This window comes from Artemia franciscana, chromosome 15 (genome assembly GCF_032884065.1).
Source record: "Artemia franciscana chromosome 15, ASM3288406v1, whole genome shotgun sequence".
In the NCBI taxonomy this organism is placed as follows: Eukaryota; Metazoa; Arthropoda; class Branchiopoda; order Anostraca; family Artemiidae; genus Artemia; species Artemia franciscana.
In genome coordinates this window covers 21,670,972-21,694,130 of record NC_088877.1, presented here as the reverse complement: position 1 = coordinate 21,694,130, position 23,159 = coordinate 21,670,972, and the positions used below count along the sequence as shown (strand labels likewise).

General features: G+C 36.6%; 1 protein-coding gene across 4 annotated transcripts in view; it reads right to left on the bottom strand.

The window, feature by feature from the left end:
• The window catches only part of LOC136036181 (uncharacterized), a 122,158-nt gene extending 103,450 nt beyond the window's left edge, over positions 1 to 18,708 (bottom strand). For all 4 annotated transcript variants that reach the window (XM_065718251.1, XM_065718250.1, XM_065718253.1 and 1 more), the window contains exon 1: positions 18,681 to 18,708. In XM_065718251.1, coding sequence (XP_065574323.1) covers positions 18,681 to 18,693 — 13 coding nt within the window. In that variant the 5' untranslated portion in view covers positions 18,694 to 18,708. The remainder of the gene's footprint in view (positions 1 to 18,680) is intronic.
• Between the last annotated feature and the right edge of the window lie 4,451 nt (positions 18,709 to 23,159).

Here is a 23,159-nt window from a genome sequence, read left to right as displayed (position 1 = left end):
TCAAAACGAACAGAAATTAGTCCGTATATGAAAGGGGTTTTCCCCTCCTCAACGCCTCGCTCTTTACGCTTAAGTTTTTTTTCATTGTTTTAAATAGTAGAGTAGTGACAAAGAGTCAAACTTTAGCGTAAAGAGCAGGGCGTTGGGGATCGGACAATCCCTTTCACATACGGAACAATTTCTGTTCATTTTAAGTTTTAATGTCGCTCCTTACTTTTAGTTAAAAAAAACTTGTTTTTTTTATTTATTTAATCATACAAAGAGTCCAAGAGAAACATTACCCTCACTATCTTTTAGAAATTGAACATAAGAAATTCAATTATTTATGAAACATTTCCCAATATTAAATTTATACATATTGTAGAAACCTGAATGAAATTAAAAGAAATTAAGATGTGCAGTAAACATACTATACGGAAATTGGTGTTATTGTTAATATAACTTTTCTGCCGCAATGGTGCCAAGAATTTTGAACTTCTCATAAGGAAATTTGCTTTCATTGTTTTTGCTTCTCGGATTGTAATATTTTAGGAGAGCTGATCTTCAGAAATAAATAGGCCCAAGAAAGAGTACACGCATTTCAACGAATAATCAATATTATCTAAAATTTGAATCTAGTTTACCACGGCAACAGTGAAGTGTCTTTACGACTACACTACCAAGTTTTGCTTACTAGAGAATAAAGACCCTAAATTTAAGAGAAAATACCCTAGAACTTGAAATCCTATCACCGTCAGATGTGGATTTTTACGCTCTTTTCAACAATACAAAGTAAATCTACAACAAGAGCTAAGAGCTCATATGGCACTTGTGACGAAGCAAGAAGAGCTAAGAGCCAAGAGATCATGGTATGAACTCTAACAAAATTCTATGAATCAATAGGTTTATTTAAAAGGAAAATAAGAGGCTTAATGCCGGTCAGGATTTAGAATAAGAGCTCTGAGTCACGATGTCCTTCTAAATATCAAAATTCATTAAGATCCGATTACCCACTCGTAAGTTATAAATACCTAATTTTTTCTAAATTTTCCTCTCCCTTTAGCTCCCCAGATGGTCGATTCTGGGAAAACGACTTTATCAGGTCAATTTGTGCAGGTCCCTGACACGCCTACCGATTTTAATCGTCCTAGAACGTCCAGAAGCACCTGACTCGCCAAATCACTGATCCCCTGTCCCCAACTCCCCCAAAGAGAGCGAATCCAGTACGATTCCGTCAATCACGTATCAAGGACATTTGCTTATTCTATCCACCAAGCTTCATCCCGATTCCTCCACTCCAAGTGTTTTCCACGATTTCCCCCTCCAACTCCCCTCAATGTCAAAGATCTGGTCGAGATTCGAAATAAGAGCTCTGAGACATGAATTCCTCCTAAATATCAAATTTCATTAAGATCCGATCACCTATTCGTAAGATAAAAATACCCCAAGTTTCCCGTTTTCCAAGAATTTCGGTTTCCCCCTCCAACTCCCCCCAATGTCACAGGATTTGGTCGGAATTTAAAATTAGAGCTTTAGAGCACAAGATCCTTATAAATATCAAATTTCATCAAGATCTGGCCACCCTTTCGTAAGTTGCAAATAACTCAATTTTCTAAATTACTCCCCCCCCCCAATTCCACCAAAGAGAGCAGATCCGGTCCGGTTATGTCAGTCACGTATCTTAGAGAGGTTTTTATTCTTCCCATCCAGTTTCTTTCTGATATCACCGCTTTAAGTATTTTCTAAGATTTCCGGTCCCCCCAACTGCCCCCCCCCCCCAATTACACTGGATCCGGTTGAGATTTAAAATAAGAGGTCTGAGTTACGAGGTTCTTCTAAATATTAAGTTTCATGAAAATCCGATCACTCCTTCGTAAGTTTCAAATACGTCATTTTTTCTAATTTTTCAGAATTAACCCCCCCCCAATAGAGCAGATCAATTCCAATTATGTAAATCAAGTATCTTAGACTTCTGCTTTTTTCCCCACCAGGTTTCATCCCGATCCCTCCAATATAAGCGTTTTCAATGATTTTTAGGTTCCCCCACCCCAAAATCCCCCCAATATCACCTGATCTGGTCGGGATTTAAAATAAGAGCTTCGAGACACGATATCCTTCTAAATATCAAATTTCATTTAGATCCGATCACCCATTCGTAAGTTAAAAATACATCATTTTTTCTAATTTTTCAGAATTACCCCCCCCCCCAACTACCCCAAGGAGAGCGGATCCGTCCGGTTATGTCAATCATGTATCTAGGACTTGTGCTTATTTTTTCCACCAAGTTTCATCCCGATCCCTCCACTCTAAGCGTTTTCCATGATTTTAGGTTCCCCCACCCCAAAATCCCCCCAATGTCACCTGATCTGGTCGTGATTTAAAATAAAAGCTTTGAGACACGATATCCTTCTAAATATCAAATTTCATTGAGATCCGATCACCCGTTCGTAAGTTAAAAATGCTTCATTTTTTCTAATTTTTCAGAATTAACCCCCTCCCGACTACCCCAAAGAGAGCGGATCCGTTCCGGTTATGTCAATCATGTATCTAGGACTTGTGCTTATTTTCCCCACCAAGTTTCATCCCGATCCCTCCACTCTAAGTGTTTTCAAAGTTTTAGGTTCCCCCCTCCAAACTCCCCCCCCCCAATGTCACCAGATCCGGTCGGGATTTAAAGAAAGAGCTTTGAGACACGATATCCTTCTAAATATCAAATTTCATTGAGATCCGATCACCCGTTCGTAAGTTAAAAATACTTCATTTTTTCTAATTTTTCAGAATTGACCCCCCCCCCCCCACAACCCCAAAGAGAGCGAATCCGTTCCAGTTATGTCAATCGTGTATCTAGGACTTGTGCTTATTTTCACACTTAGTTTCATCCCGATCCCTCCACTCTAAGTGTTTTCCAAGATTTTAGGTTTCCCCCTCCCAACTCCACCCCCCCCAATGTCACCAGATCCAGTCGGGATTTAAAATAACAGCTTTGAGACACGATATCCTTCCAAACATCAAATTTCATTAAGATCTGATCTACCGTTCGTAAGTTAAAAATACTTCAATTTTTCTATTTTTTCCGAATTAACGGGCCCCCCACTCCCCTCCAGATGGTCAAATCGGGAAAACGACTATTTCTAATTTAATCTGGTCCGGTCCCTGATACGCCTGCCTAATTTCATCGTCCTAGCTTACCTGGAACTGCCTAAAGTAGCAAAACCGGGACTGACAGACCGACAGACCGACAGAATTTGCGATTGCTATATGTTACTTGGTTAATACCAAATGCCATAAAAATCACACACGAATAATCAATTGCTTTGAATTGAGCCTTTAGACATCTGTACTACGTTGTAGTTGCCTGCTTAATCCAGTGCCGCCAATTTGGAGGGGGCATGAGTGCATGTACTCACTCCACCTCAATAATTGTTGCTCCGCAAAGATTTTGTAAATTACCTTTTTTGGAGCATTTTCACTGAGAAATACCCCTTGGTATTTTCATTGGAAAAACCGAAAAAAAATAATAAGATTGCCATCCTCTAGAGCAAAACATTTTGAGAGTGAAAATTATGGCCCTCCCCTTAAACATTTGTGAATTGATACCACAAGCCTAGCCTACAACCAGGGCAATATTCAGGACTTTTCTTGGAAGGGGCATACAAAAAAATAAAAAAAACACACCCAAAGTGTGTTTTTATGCACTTTATTACGTTTATATGAGTCAGACATTTTTTTTGGGGGGGGGAGGGGTTAAAACCCCTAGCCCCTCCCCTTAATAAGACTTTGCCTAGAACTAGCCAAGTTTTTTTGGTCGGCAGATGATACATGAAAAATATTAAGGGGGTTTGGGAGAGGGGTATGCAAGACGGGGACTGCAAACCCCAGGTTTAGGGTTTTCGACCCTGAGATTATGACATTGTACTCTTCGTGTTTCCTTGCTTTTCCACCCTAGAATTGGCACCCAAAGTGCGCTTTTTGGGTATCATACGGCACTTTAAAATGGCCTTTTCGATGGCATTTTCATTTCTAGAATTGATGAGATATAAAACTATGTTTCAGATGAACGCTTATACGGCTCTCAATGATGTTTCAATAGCTCAGTAGTGACGAAGAACACAAAAAAAGGAAAAAAAGGAAAAAGGGACACATCAACACTTTCTATGGAGAAAACGACGCCATTTTTGGGGAATATTTCTATCAAGTTGTTTTCGCAATAACATTTTAATATTTAAAAATTAATTGAATTAATAGTTACCATTTTTAAATCAGCTAAAAAGGCAATTTCTCACAAGCTAGTTCTTTTTCAAAACAAATTTTAAGTTTTTGGTTTACCAGGAGTCATGGTTCGCCCATTACAAGGTTTATAGCTATCACTGAAACCATTATTTAGATATTCCTTTAGGTCCTTTGCTATTGCTTTTTCGAGCACATATGACGAAATCTATCCCTTCTAGTATTTCTGCAAGTTTTGGCTGGGTAATTTTTCCTTTGATTTTTTAACTAGAAAATCACTAGCTTTTTTTTATTCTCTAGGTCTACCTAAAGTTCTTCTATAAATGATATGGTTACCGTGTTTTATCTCTTCTAACTGTACAGATATTGAAACAATTTTTGTTGTTAATTCTCGAAATTTTTATGTGGAATTTCAAAATTTCATTTTACCTGATCAATAATAAAACAGCATGGAAAGATCCCATTGTGATAATCGATAAGAAACAATATAAATTCAATTTAATAGGGCCGTCAATTTCTCACAACGTGTGCTCTGGAATTTTTCAAATTCAATAAATTATTGAATTTATTTCTTTGCTCGTTTACGTTAAAATTTATGGTTTTATTAATGAATTACAGTGAAGTATTATAAGGTTAATCTAGGCTTGTGGATATAGGACCGGAATTATATTGGTATTTTGTGTTATATTGTACATAAAGAGTTTGTTGATGTTATTTTTTTCCTTTATTTTTTTCTAAAAATGTTCGAAATAAATTGGGTTGAAGTAGGAAAACAGGTAAATGGGAAAAAATTCATTCGCCCAGACTGTATCAAATTTATATATTTTTTTTTGTGGACTCCGTCTTAAAAATGATTTTTGGAAAAAATTTTCTTTTTTTGTGGGAAACCCCGCCTTAAACTAATTAATAGAAAAATGAGCATGTTAAACCTTGCTGAAATTTAGTCCATATACATATTGTGGTCTACATAATTGTAGGCGATTTGGGGATTGGTCTCTTTTTCTTTCCTAATTTCATAAGGACATTTGTGTGGGCCAAAGGCATGAGCTACCAACTGTACCGGGCGAAATGAGCAGAGCGTGTTGATCTACACCTAGGGAGGTCAAGGCCCCCAGAATAACTCTCCTGGTTACATTTTTGTATACAACTTCGTCAAAAAAAACACACAAACAAAACATTTTAGGGAGGGGTGAGATTTTTAGAAAGCTATTGGTACTTCAATCAAATTGCGTTCTTACGCCCAACAACATTCTTGAGCTCTTTACTGTGTTTCCTGAAAATAGCTACGAAGGGAAAAATCTTGTGAGAGTCCATAACTGAATTGTGTCAAGGTATATTTATCGCCTTTTTGTTCCAATAACACATGCATTTATTAAATATATTTACATTGAAACGAATTGGGATTAAGCCCTTCAAACTCTAGCTATTTAAAAGAAATCTCTATAGGATTATTGAGTGTTATGGCTTTTCTGATGTTCATATGATTATGTACAATTAAGACCATTGAGGATAATCAAATGTATGCTTTGAGTTTTAATAATTACGATTAGGGTTGCGTGATTTCTGTCTGTTAAACTAAACACACTCAAGAATTACGCTGTGTAAGATCTGACAGAAACCGGTTTGTCTCTCTGGAATCGGCTACGATGTACTTATTTTGAGCGAGAAAAACTACGATGTACGTATATTTCAGTTACGTATTTAATATATTAGGGATCAGATTAGGTTATGTTAGGAATTTAATATAATGCATTCTGCTTGGTCTGCTTTCCATAATTCTTCGTCGTATTTTCCATAATTTTGTTTCTACAGTATCATATTATCATCATGTTTTGGTATTTCATTAGGATTAGCCTAACTTCATTTCTTGGGTAAGTTTCATTTCAAAGACAAGTACCCTTTTTTCATATTTTTTAATTATTTAAAATCTTTACTGTATTCTTATGTATATATCATGTTTCTCTCATTTATCGGCAGCAACGTTCATTGACAGCAATGACACTTTTCCAAGTGCATTTACATCTCATTATCATTGATTTTTACCCTTTGCTAGTAGCCTTCATAGGTATGGCGCTTCCTTTAGTATTAAATTTTACAACAGGTATGACGCATGGGGTATTAGCTGTGTTTACATTTAAGAATTCAACCCGTTATTTTACGCTACGCAGGGTGCAGTGCAACAAACCCTGTTGAGTTATGACGAGTTGTTCATGCTTCCATTTAGGATTCAATTATAATTAGAAAAAAATAGTTTAGGGTAGTTTTCTTCTCACGGATGTTTGTAACGCATCTTCTTAAATTGTCAAGTATGGTCACAATAGATTAAGCTTGCATTTTATATGTATCCCACTGGTTTTTTTGTTTCTTAGATGAAAAGTTCTCATCTCAATACATTCAACTTTCATTTTAAAGAACCCTTCCGCATTTGGTTCATATGTAAAAACAAACGATTAATGTTTGATTAAACTTCATTTACAGAGAAGAACATACTTAGAGGTTTATTTTACAGAGTACGGGACAAGTGTGTCAACAACAAAAATCAGGCAAATTATATTCAATTACTGAGAAAATTCAAAAGTTATAGTAATTCATGGCAAAGTCAGGTATGACCTCCAAAGCGATGCGAAGGTCATAAGTATGCGAGCTGAAGGCATACGCTGTTGTTCAAATCAAGTAAGGTCCTCAACATTTTGATATGTAAGACACTGATGGAAAATTTGAAATTTTGGGCACGGAGATGGCTCTCAGGCGTCCTCCGTACCCGCAGAATTATCCTTCCAAATGTCCAGAATTATGGCATCCCTCCCAAGGTTGTAAACTGTCAATCTTGCTAACTACTGTCTCGTTCGAAAGGCAATGAAAACTACTCTATTTATTAACAATCGAGTAAATTCAAGTGAAGTGTTACACAAAGAGTTATTTATTCTTACACTGTCTGAGAACACTTCCTTAGTAGTCTAACATCCTGGTAAACGTGCAGCGGCCGATCAAAGGGGATTTTAGGGGACGTGTCTTCCCAGAAAACCGGAATGTGCACAAATTTCATGGTTGGGAGAGCTAAAATATCAAAAGGAGAGCCCAAGTCTCGAAGGTTCCCCTCTAAACACTAATTTTGCATTGATCCTTTGAGAGTTAAACCTCATCCTCTTATCCGCAAGTCAAAACTTGAGACCGACTTGTCTCTTCCCCATACCACTCCCTGAAAACTTCAAAATTATTCCAAAAGATACCCCCAAGATAAGGGGAGTATAAAATTTCCTTTTTCGTTTACATTATACGCGTATCCAAGCAACTCTAGTATCAGCAGGAGTGGGACATTTTCTTCTTCTTTAACAACTCTGTGATAGCGGTTTTGTTTCTGCGTTCATGGAGCTCAGGGAAAAAAAGAGTTAGTTGTATATGCTCTTAATACTTAAAACGACAAGGTGAACTCGGAGGCTACCAAAATTTCTGCAAGGCTGAAAAGCATAAGCTAGTATGAGATGCACATGCACAGTGGCTGTAATTAGAAGCTTCGAATCTGAGTCGTAGAACAATGGAATCGCTCATTCTCTTTTCTGAAGACCATTTAAGAAGGCACTCAGCTGGTGAGGGAAGAACAAAACGAAAAACTTTCAAAATTCTCATCTTTATGCTTAACCCATCTGTGAAGACATTCTATATTTGTATTTTCTTCATTTGTTCTGTAGAAGGTGAACAGTCTCAAAAATGAGTTTAAAGCAGAGTAGACAAATCAATCGAATTCCAGACAGCTCATGGTCAAAGATATATTTACCTCTTCTGAAATCAAACCACAGGCAATAGCTCTCTCATAGTTTGACCTTTCCATGTTAAAGTGAGTTCCAGCTAGCTATATTTGCTTTAAAAAGGTGAACTTAGGGCCTAACACTGTTTGCCACCAGAAAAGTCAGCAACACTCATATTTGTTGAATAGATAGTAGATTAAGCTTATACAGCTAAATTGCTTGGAGATTTTTTTACTTTGCAAACAGACGAGTAAGCAGAGATCACAGCAACTGAAAACCAGGAAACCTGACGTTTCTTAGGCCAGAAATCCTGCTATCAAAGGTATTGATGCACTGGTACCATTGTTGCTCCGATTTCCAGATCTGCTTGGAAAATTCGATGTAAAATGAGAAGGCATATGAGACAGGATTGAAGATCGGTTGAGTATTCTGCCGAAAGAAAAGATGGTGTCACGCTAATGGTTGGCCAAAATAGTTTGGACAACAACCTGACTTTTGGTCATTCGTAAATAATTTACGCATAGTGAAAGAAAGGAGGTTTGCAGTAATGTCATGCACAATTTGTGTGGTTCACTTGGTTCCAGTGCCAGTGCTAAGCGAACTGAATAATATGAAAACAGTAGTTCATAACAGGCTACTTACCAAAACTGTGCAGGATTTAAATTATTCTATATATCCATGGGATAAGCGAGAAGCCGTTTTCATTAAATATACTAATAAAAGCTACGCCTGTCTTATAAGAAATGACAAACGATTTCAAAGAAAAGCAAAGGGAGTAGTATTGCAGACCCAACCGAAGAAGGAAACAAGCGAAAATCTTATTTTATTATAAATACTGCATCAGATCAATCGTCGAGTATCCTCTAATCATCAAGGAATTGGGTTAAAACAGCTTTTCAGCAGACAGGAAACCATATAAAATACAGCAATCCTCCTTGCAATATAAAAGGCGGTCAACCTATACATTTTTGTATTCCAATCAACCAGTCCACTTGAACATTTTTTTGCAATAAGAATAGGACTCTTAATCTATCCACAGTTAAGTAGCGAGGTAAGACAAAAGACACTATGTATTGTCAGGGTATCAGAATGGGGAAGTGCAATATCTTGGGAGCGGCTGGGCGATTCAAGTTAAAACTTTCAGCAATTTTTTGGAGAGGGGGCATGCGGACCTTGAATTTAAACTTGGGAGAGGGGACAAAGAGGGTATAAACATATATTACAAATAGATTTTCCACGATATCTCTTCAAATGGCTTCGGAGACCGAGTTGAAACTTCTGATGGTGTTGGGATGTCAAGTGGATGTAAGATTTTTACTTGGGTTAGGAAGCAGAGGTAGATCTATAGGGTTTATACGTATCCAGGCTGACAAATCAGAGAATATGTAATACATATGGGACAGTCCGAGGGATGGGATTGGAAAATAGCATTGGGTGTTAATTCACAACTTTGGGGAGTTTAGGGGAAATATTCAAGTTGAGTTCAAATTTTGACTTGGGGGAGGGGTTAGAGTGGAAGAAAAATAATGTTTTCTTCAACTCACCACATGATTTTGCGCTATAAGCCCTTTGGGACCTAGAATCTATTCATAGTTAAGTACCAAGGTACAACAAAATGCACTATGTTTACCCAGGTGATCAAAATAACGTATCTGAATACAGAGATTATCTTTGGAAATCAAAATGAACCCTTCATGGAGTCAAGGGGAAAGGAAAGGTAGATCTCTACTCTTGACTCCGCGGAGGAGACAGAAGAGAAATGGGGGTCAAGGGATAAAATTTTTGGCACAATTAGCCTCTGTTTGAGCATAATATATTCACGGAAAAGCAGCGATAGAGACCAATAGAAGCTTTATGAACCCAGCTTATCGAAAAAGCACATTTGAATTATCTCAAGAATGGTGAACTGAGTCAACGTCGACTTTTTGGGAGAGTGACAGAGGCTACTGAATATGAACAGTGGAATTAGGTTATAAGAACAGCGTATGTATCTCGGGATTGACTTATGGGATCGAGTTTAAATTTTTGGATGTTGGCGGAGGCAGAGGAGGCGAGGTCTTACCTTAGACCTTAGATCCTCCTGTGCCTCCAGTGGTAACCAGGGTGTCCAAGAAAAGTCTCCAGTCGTCTCTGAAACTTGCGGCTGCGACGATTTCTTCCCACTCCAGCTGTATTGAGGCGTGAAGGTGCCGCAGGTCGTTTTTGCGGGTACGACAGAGGAGGCAAGAGGACTAACTATTTTGTGTCTAGAGGCAGCATATGTTTTGGGCAAAAAAAATTGTTTCCGATCCAGCTAAGTTTCGGTACTATTAGCCATGGTGGAAGTTTGAAGGTACTCACGGCTAAGAAGTGAAGTAAATCAAAAGACAGTACAATCCACTATGCTATGAAAATAACACACCTGTAATGTCTGAGAAATAGCTGTGGGGGTCAAGCTATAACTTTCAGGAAGTGTTTGGGGAGGACAAGACGACTTCAAATGTTTCCAAGAAATAGGATAAGGGTGCCGAGACATCTGTTTCCTAAATAATATTTCCCCTCAAGAAAAAAGGACCGATAATTTTTGCTTGAAATATATCCGTATCCTATTGGGTTAAGGCTTATCGACCTTGTGGGTCAAAACCTTAACAAAATTTTGTTTCGCCAGAAAATGAACCCAGAACTTTCTCCGATCAGCTACAAATCGTACAGCTTGAAAAACAAATCGTTTTCACAAAATGACTTTTTGCTTACAAAGTTTAGGCAGGCGGTAGCCCTACTCTGTTACTTGGTTATTATTTTTAATTTCTGTTAGTTTTAAGATTCATTTGTTCACCTAGAGCTGTATCTATCATCTTCATGTTTGCTGTGCCAACCACCGAAAACACAACAGGTCTGCAACTAGCTAAATAAGGGATCGTTGATACAAACACGGTTGCCGTTACACTCTGAGCTGGTGAGGGGGGGGGGGGTATGGGCTAGTCCATGTAATTGAAGGAAATTATTTGTTGTTGTTTTTGCTTAAAAAAAAACTATGTTTCTAGAAAAATTTTAAAAAGCATTACGCTTCCTATGGCAATCGCTAACACTGGCACCATCGGTATAAAATTGGAGTCATCAACCATGACCTTGAAACTTGTGGTTCTTTTATTTTCATTAAAAAAAAAATCTGAAAATATTCAAGTATTTGCCAGGTCATGAATAGATTTATGTTCTGAAGCATTTGTAGCCAACGAACAGTTTTATGCTCCCAAGCTGGAAACATTACTATTACTGCTATTAACAACTAACTACAGCACCATGCCGGCCGAGCCGACAGTACTTTTAATTCCACCCAAATTTCTTCAAAGCTTCACTCTTTATCTCCTTCCAAGAAGTTCAACTTAGTATTAAATCCTTTCTCATGATCACTTCACCGCCTTAGAGGACTACCTTTTTTGGCCCCATATCCATGACCACCAAGCATAATCTTTAGCTATCTGTCATCCTTCATTCATAAGATGGGACTTTGTCATCCTAATCGTTCTTCAATTATAGCCTAAGAAAGCGGGATCAAAACACATTCAAAGCACAAGTTATAATTTGATGTAGAGTCAGTCAAATAACTACCTATGGCTACACCTAGCCGATTCCTCTGGAAAACAGTGAACAAATCTTCCTCAGCCTTTGATTCACTCACCTTCAAGAGCCAAGTTTGATCCATACCATTATCGTAGCTTCCAGTATTTTAATCTTAGTTCGCAGACTTGGGTGACAAGGTCACCCTGTAGTTGTATTTGTAGTTATGGTAAGGCAGATCCGTAAAAAGTCCACCCCAAGGCCACTATGAAGCCACGTAAGCAGAGTTTCTCTTCTAGTGATAGGAGAGTGAGAAAGGAGGTAGTGGCAGAGGGATGGATTCAAAACGACCTCATTATACTGGAACAGCTCCCACCTTTTACATTCATCCTATCCAAGTCAGTGCACTTATCCTTGTTCCTCATTGGTACACACATCCAATCAGGATTTTACGTACATGACCTTGAGAGTAAATCTGTTTTTATTCCTAAATGAAACTACTAAAGAAACCACTCGTAGTAATGAATAGTAAGTACAGAGCAGCCCTTTTCAATGCGTACCGAAACCAAAAAAAATCAGCATTTTGATAACGGTATGCGCATGAATAGAGTTTATTTTTGTGGATGATTCCAAATCAGCAAAATTCCTTTTTTCAAAATCACCAATAAAAAGTTACTTGTATATAAAATTTACTGCATATGAAGAATGGGAAAAAAGCACGTTCCAAAAGGCGGCAAAGTCTTGAAGAGAATCATACGACATTTCAAAAAACTTGAAAATCCTGGAGAGGTTTCAAGCTTCACTAATTCAAATTTGATTAAGATCCAAAATTTTGTGGTTTTCCGAGAAGGATTCTGATTTTTATTATTTTTTTTTTTTGTTCCCGCTTTAATATATCTAGCCTCAAAACGTTCATTTTTACACTTGGGTTTTCAGATGAAAATAGAAGCAGATTTCAACCTTAACCTCCCTTTATTTGCAGGAATATATTCGAATCAAATAGCTCATGTAACAAAACTGTAAGTAAGGAGCGACTCGGCTCAATAGTAACCAAAACACTAAAAGTAAAATTTTTATATCAATAGATGCAACAAAAGAACCGACTTGTTATTCCAATTCCAAATATATAAGATTCTTTTCAAATGAACAAAAAGATTAGGGGGCAAATAGCCCCCGTCTCACACCCATTTTTCCCCGTATTCGTCCGATTAAAATTTTGAGACAGCCATTTTGTCCAGTATAGTTGAAAGATCCAATAACTATGCTCTTAAGGTTGACATGACCCTCACAGCTCGTGGGGGAAAGGGATTTAAATTATAAAATTTGCAAACTGTTTGTGTATATTATTTGTTATTGGGAAGTATACAGACATTTTGGTGGGGATGATTTTGTGCTTGAGATGAATTTCCACGGGAAGAATTTTCTACGTGGAGGGAGATATCCAGAAATGGACTTTCCACGAGAGATTTTACACTGGGAGGATATGACAGAATTCCTATACGAAAATATTTTTACGGTCTTTGCCGACATTCTCTTTGCCGACTCAATTTTGCATGCGGAGATGTTCCGCGGGAATTGGCCGGGGAAATTTTCACCGAGTTTGGATTTCCGGGAAAAAATTCCAAGGAAGGTGGAATTTCCGAAGTGATTGGAAAAATGATTAGAAATTAGTCTTTTTTTTAAATGAAAGTATGCCAAGGAGAATTTTTCAGACTGAATTTTCCCCAAGAAATTTTACGGAGGGGGGTATTTTTAGGGAGGAGGGAGTCAGCCGGAGAAAATGTTACACAGGGGAGTGTATATTACGTAGGAAAAACTTTCCACGGAGGAGTCTCCCGTTAGGGGAAAGAATTTTTTTTGAGGGTAAGCCAGATTTACCGGTATTATTTGACAAACGACCATAAATAAATTTAAAAACAAGTTTTCTTCAACTGAAAGTAAGGAGCGACATTAAAACTCAAAACGAAAAGAAGTTATCAGTATTACAAAGACTCCCCCATTTCTACAAAAACAGTAGTTTTTTGCAGAGAACATTTGTTTTGAAATGTCGAAGTATTGTATAAAAACTTTTAAATTAAAGGTGAAAAGTCGACTTTGAGAAATATTCCCTTGAGTGACTCTGATTGGGACACTAAAAACGAACAGAAAAATACAAAGCGGTTCTTTTTCAATTCAAACAGTTCGTGGTAGCGAATTATTCGCTACCACAAACCAAACAGTTATTGGTAGCGTGGTAGCGTAAGGAGCGACAGCCTCAATAGTAAACGAAACTCTAAAAAATGGAACTTCGATACCAATAGTTACATCACAAGAATTGCATTTTTATGCTGATTTTAAATGTATTAGTTTCATCCAGTTTAGTCTTACCCATCAAAAGTAACGAGCCTGAGAAAATTTACCTTATTTTAGAAAATAGGGGAAAAAACCCCCTAAAAGTCATTGAATCTCAACGAAAATAACATCATCAGGTTCAGCGTATCAGAGAACTGTACTGTAGGGGTTTGAAGCTCCTATCAACTAAAATGTGGAATTTTGTATTTTTTTGCCAGAAGACAGATCACGGATGCGTGTTTATTTTTATTATTATTTTTTTCCCAGGGGTGATCGTATCGACCCAGTGGTCCTAGAATGTCGTGAGATGGCTCGTTATAACGAAAATTAAAAGTTCTAGTGGCCTCCCACGATGATTTGTTTCCCGAAGTCACCGGATCGAAATTCTGAGATAGCCATTTTGTTCATCATAGTCGAAAAACCCAGTAATTATGTCTTTCAGGACGACTTAATCCCTCACAGTCGCCAGGAGAGGGGCTGCAAGTTACAAACTTTGACCGTTTTCAAAGGGGTTGTCCCCTCCTCAATGCCTCGGTCTTTAAGTTAAAGTTTTCTTTTGTTTTAAAAAGTAGAGCTGTGAGAAAGAGTCAAACCTTAGCGTAAAGAGCGATGCATTGAGGAGGGGACAACCCCTTTCATATACGGAATAATTTCTATTGGTTTTATGTTTTAATGCTGCTCCTTACTTTTATTTGAAAAAAACTTGTTTTTTATTTAATGACGACGAAGAGTGACTTTAAGACCGAAAACGGACAAAAACTTTCCTATGTGTGAGGATGGTTGCCCTTCATTCTTTGTGTAAATTAAATAAAAAAAACTAGTTTTTTTAACTGAAAGTAAGGAGCGACATTAAAACTTAAAACGAACAGAAATTACTCCGTATATGAAATGGGTTGTCCCCTCCGCAGTCCCACGCTCTTTACGCTAAAGTTTGACTCTTTGCCACAATTCTACTTTTTAAAACAACTAAAAACTTTAGCGTAAAGAGCGTGGGACTGCGGAGGGGACAACCCATTTCATATACGGAGTAATTTCTGTTCGTTTTGAGTTTTAATGTCGCTCCTTACTTTCAGTTAAAAAAACTAGTTTTTTTTATTTAATTTCTGAACGTTTTTGAATTAATGCATGTTTGATTTTGGCTCTCCGCACATAAATTATTGAAATGAAATTAGTTTATTAATTTTTTTTTGGCTAAATGGCTTTCTCTTAGTTTTGATAAGACGATTTTGAGAAATAAGGGAAGGCCTAGCTGCCCTCCAATTTTTCGGTTACTTAAAAAGGCTACTAGAACTTTTAATATTCAACGAACGTTTTTATTAGTAAAAAATATACGTAACTTAAGAATTAACTTACGTAACAAACTTTTATATTCTTATATTTTTATTATGTGTACGAGGGGGTTTGTACCCTCGTTAATACCTCGCTCTTTACACTAAATCGTAAGTTTTGTTCCAATTCTTAAAAATGACCCCTGAATCAAATAGGCCGTAGAATAAATAGTTGAAATCACTAAAAATATTTTAGCATAAAGAGTGAGGTATTTATCTCCTCCTAAATACCTCGCTCTTTATGCTAAAGTATTTTTAGAACCCTTCATATGCGTAATAATCTCTGTTTGTTTTAAATTTCAATGCTATTCCTTACTTTCATTTGAAAAAACGTTTTCATGTTTATTTTTTCATTGTTTTTTTTTTATAGTAATGCTTGAAAATCCTGCGCCCTTTTCATTGAATTTTTTCCCCAATGGAATATTTCTCCAAGGAAAAATCCTCCCATATAGCCCCCTCCCTCAACCCTACCCCCAAAACCAAAAAAATCCCCCTGAAAACGTCTGTACACTTCCCAATAACCATTATTATATGTAAACACTGGTTGAAGTTTGTAACTTGCAACCCCTCCCCCAGGGACTGTGGGGGAGTAAGTCATCCCCAAAAACATAGCTATTTAGATTTTCGACTATGCCAAACAAAATGGCTATCTCAAAATTTTGATCCGTTGACTTTGGGAAAAAAATGAGCGTGGGAGGGGGCCTAGATGCCCTCCAATTTTTTTGGTCACTTAAAAAGGGCACTAGAACTTTTCATTTCCGTTAGAATGAGCCCTCTTGCGACATATTAGGACCACTTGGTCGATACGATGACCCCTGGGAAAAAAAAACAAAAAACAAACAAACAAATAAACACGCACCCGTGATTTGTCTTCTGGCAAAAAATGCAAAATTCCACATTTTTGTAGATAGGAGCTTGAAACTTCTACAGTAGGGTTCTCTGATACGCTGAATCTGATGGTGTCATTTTCGTTAAGATCCTACGACTTTTAGGGGGTGTTTCCCCCTATTTTCCTAAATAAGGCAAATTTTCTCAGGCTCGTAACTTTTGATGGCTAAGACTAAACTTGATGAAACTTATATATTTAAAATCAGCATTAAAATGCGATTCTTTTGATGTAGCTATTTATATCAAAATTCAATTTTTTAGAGTTTTGGTTACTATTGAGCCGGATCGGTCCTTACTACAGTTCGTTACCACGAACTGTTTGAAATTGGACTTTTCTTCTCCATACTTTGACAATAAATGCTCTACCACAAATCAACACACTAAAGATTATGAATTTTTTCTCAATGTTTCAATAATTAAAAGGCCTGATTTATTTCATTTTGCTTTGAGAAATAAAAGTTTTAGTTCAAATGTTTGAACTAAAGGCATCAGTATATAGATCAATTTTAATTTTAATACTTTTCATAAAATTACTTTTAGAAGTTCAGCGTAGTTAACACCATTGGGTTTCCTTATAAAAAACAATATAAATATACTATTTGATACCGTGTGTAAAAGACTCCCCCCCCCCCTAACTCACCCCACCGAAAGCCTGGGCTTATACACAAGTTTGCTGATTTTTTTTTTCAAATCGCCATTGCTTGGCACTTTAAGCAAACAGTTGACGAAAACAAGTACAAAAAATGAAAGCCCTCAAAATCATCAAGTTTTGTATATAGCTTACGATTTTATCTATACATTAAGCGTAGATATAACCAGCCAATTAAGTCAAGATCAACCATTAAGTCAGCTACTAGAAATTAAGTCTAGTAGTGGGACGCAATGGTCACTTAAAGACTATAATAAAAGAGTTTTTATTGAGGAATCGAATGTTATTACTCTTTTTTTGTTTAAAATTTTAGTTCAGATTAAAAAAAAAAACAAAAAAACCTTTTCAACTTTTAGTCAGGAGCAACATTAAAGCCTATAACGAACCTTCCTCAACCCTCGCTCTTTAAATTACGCTAAAGCATTAAATTTCTTAAAAATTTCTCAGTCAAATTCAACGGCCTTTGTGTTTGAATAGCCCTTGTTGAAGAATTGTGACAAAAAATCAAGCCTTAGTGAAAATAGTGAGTGTTCAGGAAGGGTAACCCCCCCTCACATTCGGAATAATTTCTGTCCGTTTTCAGTTTTATGTTGTTTACGTACTTTTTTCGAATCATGCTAGGAAATTCCCTCCCACACCCCGTGTAAAATCTCCCCTGAAAATTCCCTCCAGAAAACTTCCTCTCCACAAATAAACATCCCCAAAATAATATTCTTCCTCCTGCGGAACAGTCTCCTCCCAAACATTTCTCTATGTCCCCAATAACAACTACTATGTCTAAACAATGGGCAGATTGCATAGCTTACAGCCCTTTCCCGGGGGACTATTGGGGTATTTTAATCCCTAAAGGCATAGTCATTGGATCTTTAAATTATACTAAAATAAATGACACTCAGATGTCTCTGGGGAAAAAAGGGGCGCAGGAGGAAGACTAACGCCCTCCAATCTTTTTAGTAACTTAAAAAGGGTATCACAGCTTTTGATTTGAGTTTAAATACGCCCTCTCCTGATCCTCTAGGACCATTGGTTTGATATTATCATCCCTGACGAAAAGAAAAAAAAATAAAAAAATAAACACACATCCATGATTTTTCTTCTAACGACGATTTGATGACCTTTAAAAATATGTGTTATAAAAGTGAAACCTTGCAAAATAGATCTTCTGCTTAATTGAAGTACAACAAAATTGTATTCAGCTTAATAACTTTGCTCAATTCCATTTTATAAGGTTTTAAAGATATGCAAATACATTTCCTAAATATTGAAAAAAAAACATTTATATGGCTCAAAATTCCACTCAAACAACAGGAATTGCATTTTCGGAACTAAAGGCAGAGAAAAAGCAACTAGTAACTGAAAATTAAGGCAAAATATTGTTTTGTCAAAATTTCAATAGGTATGGACCTGTCATGTAGACAAATTTCAGGGCCCTCTAGAGGGAGAAGGAGTGGAGGTGGGTACTTTAATATACCTTCCCGGGACATACTTTAACCTTTAGACCCATCCCTGAAAGTTTCATTTTCCTAACCTAAACCCTTTCCGAGATAGCAAGAAGTCAATTAACTAGAATTTTACCCAAAATTCTACACTTCTGTATATATTAATAAACCGTGCATATTGAGTATCAGCATAAGAATTCAGTTCTTCTCGTGCGTCAACATCAATTGCTATCAAAATTCCGTTTTTTAGAGTTATGGTTATTGTTGGGCTGAGGTCCTTTTTACTTTTACTATCCGTTCCAACGAACTGTTTGAAACTGTTTTACCAATATTGTAGACGAGCAAATGGACATTAAATATAATAAAATATCTTTTTTTACTAATCAGCCTATTTTTTTAAACCGTCCTAATCTCCTATGGTTGTGAATCAAAACATGAGCCTGTGATTTAGAATAGCAGAATGGGAGTTAGGGAAGGGACAGATGTGCAACAAAAAGCTACCCAAACTTACTTAAGATAATAAATTTAAAAATACATATAAAAGAATACAACATACCGTCCACACTCATATTCCTTAGTATCTCACTTGGAGTTCACGAATCGAAAGTTTCGCAAAAACCGTTATCTGACAACAAGTATTCAACCAAGAAAAGTTAACGGCTGGCAAAAAGGTTTGCTGATTCCCCAGAGAATTCAAATACCCTCCCGTAATGCTTTTTTCCAAGTAATCTAGTGAAAGGGAATCAGCCGCGAACTTTCTGTCACTCCGAGCGATGCATTATTCAAAGTTAAGTAGAACCATGGCGAAACAAAAGGACCAGAATGAAACTGATGTCTAAAGACGAATCTCAAGTATGAGATAAGCCATTCTATAATTAATAACCTTTTTACTAAATTAGTAAACCATCAGAAAATTTATTTTCCGAATTTGTTCTCAAGCAGAGCTAGCGCGTTTAAAATGAGTCAAAAGTTTCACCATTATTATTTCTTCTTACACCCACCTTAAGAGGTTTTTTTTTAAAATACGTAGGTGGGGGAGATAGGGGGTCTAAGAAAAAACTCAATTCTAAATGAAGTTCAACTTTTGTAATTTGAATTCATCGAATTTATAACTAATTAAATTGGTCTCTCAAGCTGAAATAGACAAGTTGAAACTTGATTTTAGCCTATACGTATTTTAGAGAAAAGTATTTAAAGGAAAATAGCCGAATGTCTGTTTTATATTGAAGTATAAGGCCCCAGACACTTGGTGTTCTTTACAAAGCGCTTCTTAGATACGGACAGGATACTGCGACGTACACACTGGTCGGTACAAAAAATGCGCTCTTTAAAACAACGTTGACGGCAGCATGCAGCCGTCCATTGTCACTACGTTAAATGAACGAAAAAATAAACGATCGTTTATTTTAGTACCTACGCCGAGTTGATGACGTTTGGAACCAAATGGAAGTGTAAATACTTGGCGTGTTTTTCTTTTCTTTTTTTCTTTTTTTTTTTTTGTTACCGCGGATGACTACTGAGGAGAGTCATCCGCGCACAGGAGACTGTGTTTGCAGAGGATAAGCTATATCATAAAAAGAAAAAAAAAATGGAAGTCGTAAATGACTAAATTTTCTTGGAAAGGGAGAGGGCAATAGTAAAAACAAAGAAGCAAGATAATTTGATTAGGAAGTGCCTAGAAATCAAAGGAAGTTTGAAGTGTCAAGGGGTTGGGCCCAAATTAGCTTCTGTCTTCAACCCTAAGCAAATCAAAGCCTATTTATCATAGATAAGAAATGAGTATTAATCCAATTTTTGTGCCCCAAACTAAAAATTGTATTAGCAAAATTTGAATTCATTTACTTTAATAAAATTTCTACCTATTGGTTTTCAGAAGAGCTTCTAGTTTAACTACCCCTCTTAACTCCCTAAATTCATACGAGTAAAGAGGGGCATACAATGTATTTCTCAATCTCTGGGGGGGGGGAGGGGCAAATTTTTCGCTTTTTCAATAATTTTAATGAAAATACAAAAAGACTTTGTTCAATGAACAAACACGGAATGGTTAGTCCTAATTATTGGACTAATTGGAATCCTATTAATTGGATGATCCCAAGTAAATCTATTTCTTTCCTTCTTCTTCAATCAAGGGCGAAATAATATTAATGGAAGAAATTGTTCTCTATTCATGTTATTAAATAAAAAAACAAGTTTTTTTACTGAAACTAAGGAGCAACATTAAAACTCAAAACGAACTGAAATTATTAGGTACATGAAAGGCGTTTCCCACTTCTCAACAAATCGCTCTTTCCGCTAAAGTTTTTTATTACTTTTGAAAAAGTAATTTAAACTATTTATTCTACGGCCTTTGTGATTCAGGGGTCATTCTTAAGGAATTCGGATGAAATTTAAGCTTTAGTGTAAAGAGCGAGGTATCGAAGAGGGGTGAGCCCCCTCATATACGCAATAAAAACATACGAATATAAAGTTCGCTACGTAAGTTAATTCGTAAGTTACGTATATTTTTTACTTACGACAACGTTCGTAAAAAATTAAAATTTATAGTTGCCTTTTTAAGTAATAAAAAAATTGGAGGGCACCTAGGCCTCCTCCCTCGCTCCTTTTTTCTCAGAATTTTCCGATTAAAACTATGAAAAAGCCATTTAGCAAAAAAAAGTAATATGCAAATTCAGTTTAATTATTTATGTGCGGAGAGCCAAGATCAAAACATGCATTAATTCAAAAACGTCCAGAAATTCAACAAAAAAAAAAAAAGTTTTTTTTAAATGAAAGTAAGGAGCGACATTAAAACTTAAAACGGACAGAAATTACTCCGTATATGAAAGGGGCTTTTCCTCCTCAACTCCCCGCTCTTTGCGCTAAAGTTTTTTACTATTTTAAAATGTAGAGTTAAGAGAAAGATTCAAACTTTAGCGTAAAGAGCGGGGCGTTGAGGAGGAAAAGCCCCTTTCATATACGGAGTAATTTCTGTTCGTTTTAAGTTTTAATGTCGCTCCTTACTTTCATTTAAAAAAACTTGATTCTGCTCACAACCGAGTTATCACACCCAAACATAGTAATACAGGTTTCCGCACAGAATCCAGCCCAGTTTTCTGTAGGTATATTTTTATCTTGAAGAACATCGCAAATAAGGTTGAAAATGGTTTCCGCTTTCCCATCACAACAGTCAGCCATATCAAGGAGGTCTACTTGTATTTCAAACTCCTTATTCTGGCACGTACGCAAGGGGGGGGGCCTTCGGGCCGCCCCCCAAAAAATAATTGTGAAATGTTTAATTTCCCCATGGTTTCTAGGTATTCCTGGCAAAAATGGACATTTATTAAGAATCTAGATACATGTGTGAAGCCTTTTTTGGGGGATTTTACAGCATGCAATTATCCGGTCAAGTCACTGCCCAATTATTAAACCCATTTTCTGTCTAACTTCTTACCCTCTTTGAAGTAATTAGCAATTGTACTGTATTTTATTTTTTTTATAAAGAGAGTTTCCCTTCCACAACAAAATAGAATTATCCTTGATATTAGGGCGTTTATCCCCCTTTTCAGGATAAAGTACAGCTTTTAATGGATCAATTTTGGAAACTATCATTTTTCATTAAAATCTACGTTTTTGCAATAGAAGAACTACCTCCCCACAGCACCCATATTGCACTGTTAACCCTAAAATTTTCCTTTCAGTGGGATATGATAGATTAATCACTGGTTCTAAATCGCTATGAACATAACCTGAGCCTAAAACGTACTTTTGAGGCTTCAGTCTTCTTCCCCCCGTCCGCTACAATACTACAGATTAAAGTTAATCTGTATTTTCCGATATACGTGCTTTTTGCATTACTAAATTAAAAAAAAGTACTACTTTATATCGGCTGTTTCGAAGGTTTTGCCCCCCCCCCCAAAAAAAAAAATCCTGCATACGTGCCTGTCCTTATTGTAAAACAAAACTGCAACAAATTTTCTAAAATTTTGCCTTTCTTAAACTAGTGATAGGTCTTGTTTTTTTTTTACCACTAAGAGAACGGTCCACCCATTTCGCTAGTTTGAAACTCCTTGTCCAGTAAAAAAAAATATCTAGAACAAGTAAAAATCAGATAAATATCCGTTTTTTATTGAAAATTCAAAAAAATTTCGACGTCTGACACAATTTTTATTTGTCTGACAAGAGGGCCAAAAATCCGACAATGTCAGAAAAATCCGACATAATGGAAGCACTGACTTTAGCGTAAAGAGCAAGATGTTGAGGAAGGGGTAATCCCCTCATACAAGTAAAAATTTCTGTTTATTTTAAGATTGCTCCTTATTTTAGTCCTTACTTGCAGTCCAAAACACGTTTTTTATATTTAATTTCTGATCGTTTTTTCAAATAATTCCAGGAAATCTGGCTAAACTTCCACGAAAAAATCCCTCCTCCTCATGGATATATCCTCTAGACAATTCAATCTTGGTGAAAATTTATCCCGGACAATTACCCTTAACATCTCCACGCGTAAAACTGAGTCGGTAAAGAGAAAGCAAGACATTAGAATAATTTCGTATAGGAATTCTGGCATATTACCCCAATGCAAAATTTCCCCCCAAAATTCAAACTATAAACAATTCCCTCCCCATGAAAAATCTCCTTAGCAGAAAGTTCGTCTCCCCTACCCCAAAAAATACATATGTACTTCCCAATTTCCAACAAATAGTATACGTAACTGTCACACTTCCCAACAAATACTATAGGCTACGTAAACAATGGGCAAATTTCATAGCTTAAAGGCTTTTCCCCAAAAGCTACGGAGTGTCAGGATATCTCCGAAGTCATGGTTATTCGGCCTTTCAACTATTCTGATAAAAATGGCTATCTCAGAATTTTGACCGGACAATTTTGAGAAAAAAGGGATGTGGGAGGGGACCTTTGGTCACTTAAAAAGGGCACTAGAGCTTTTAATTTCCGTTCGAGTGAGTCCTCTCCCAATATCTTAGGACCAGTGGGTTAATACGGTCATTTCTGGGGAAAAAGAGCAACAACAAACAAACAAACAAATAAACACGCATTC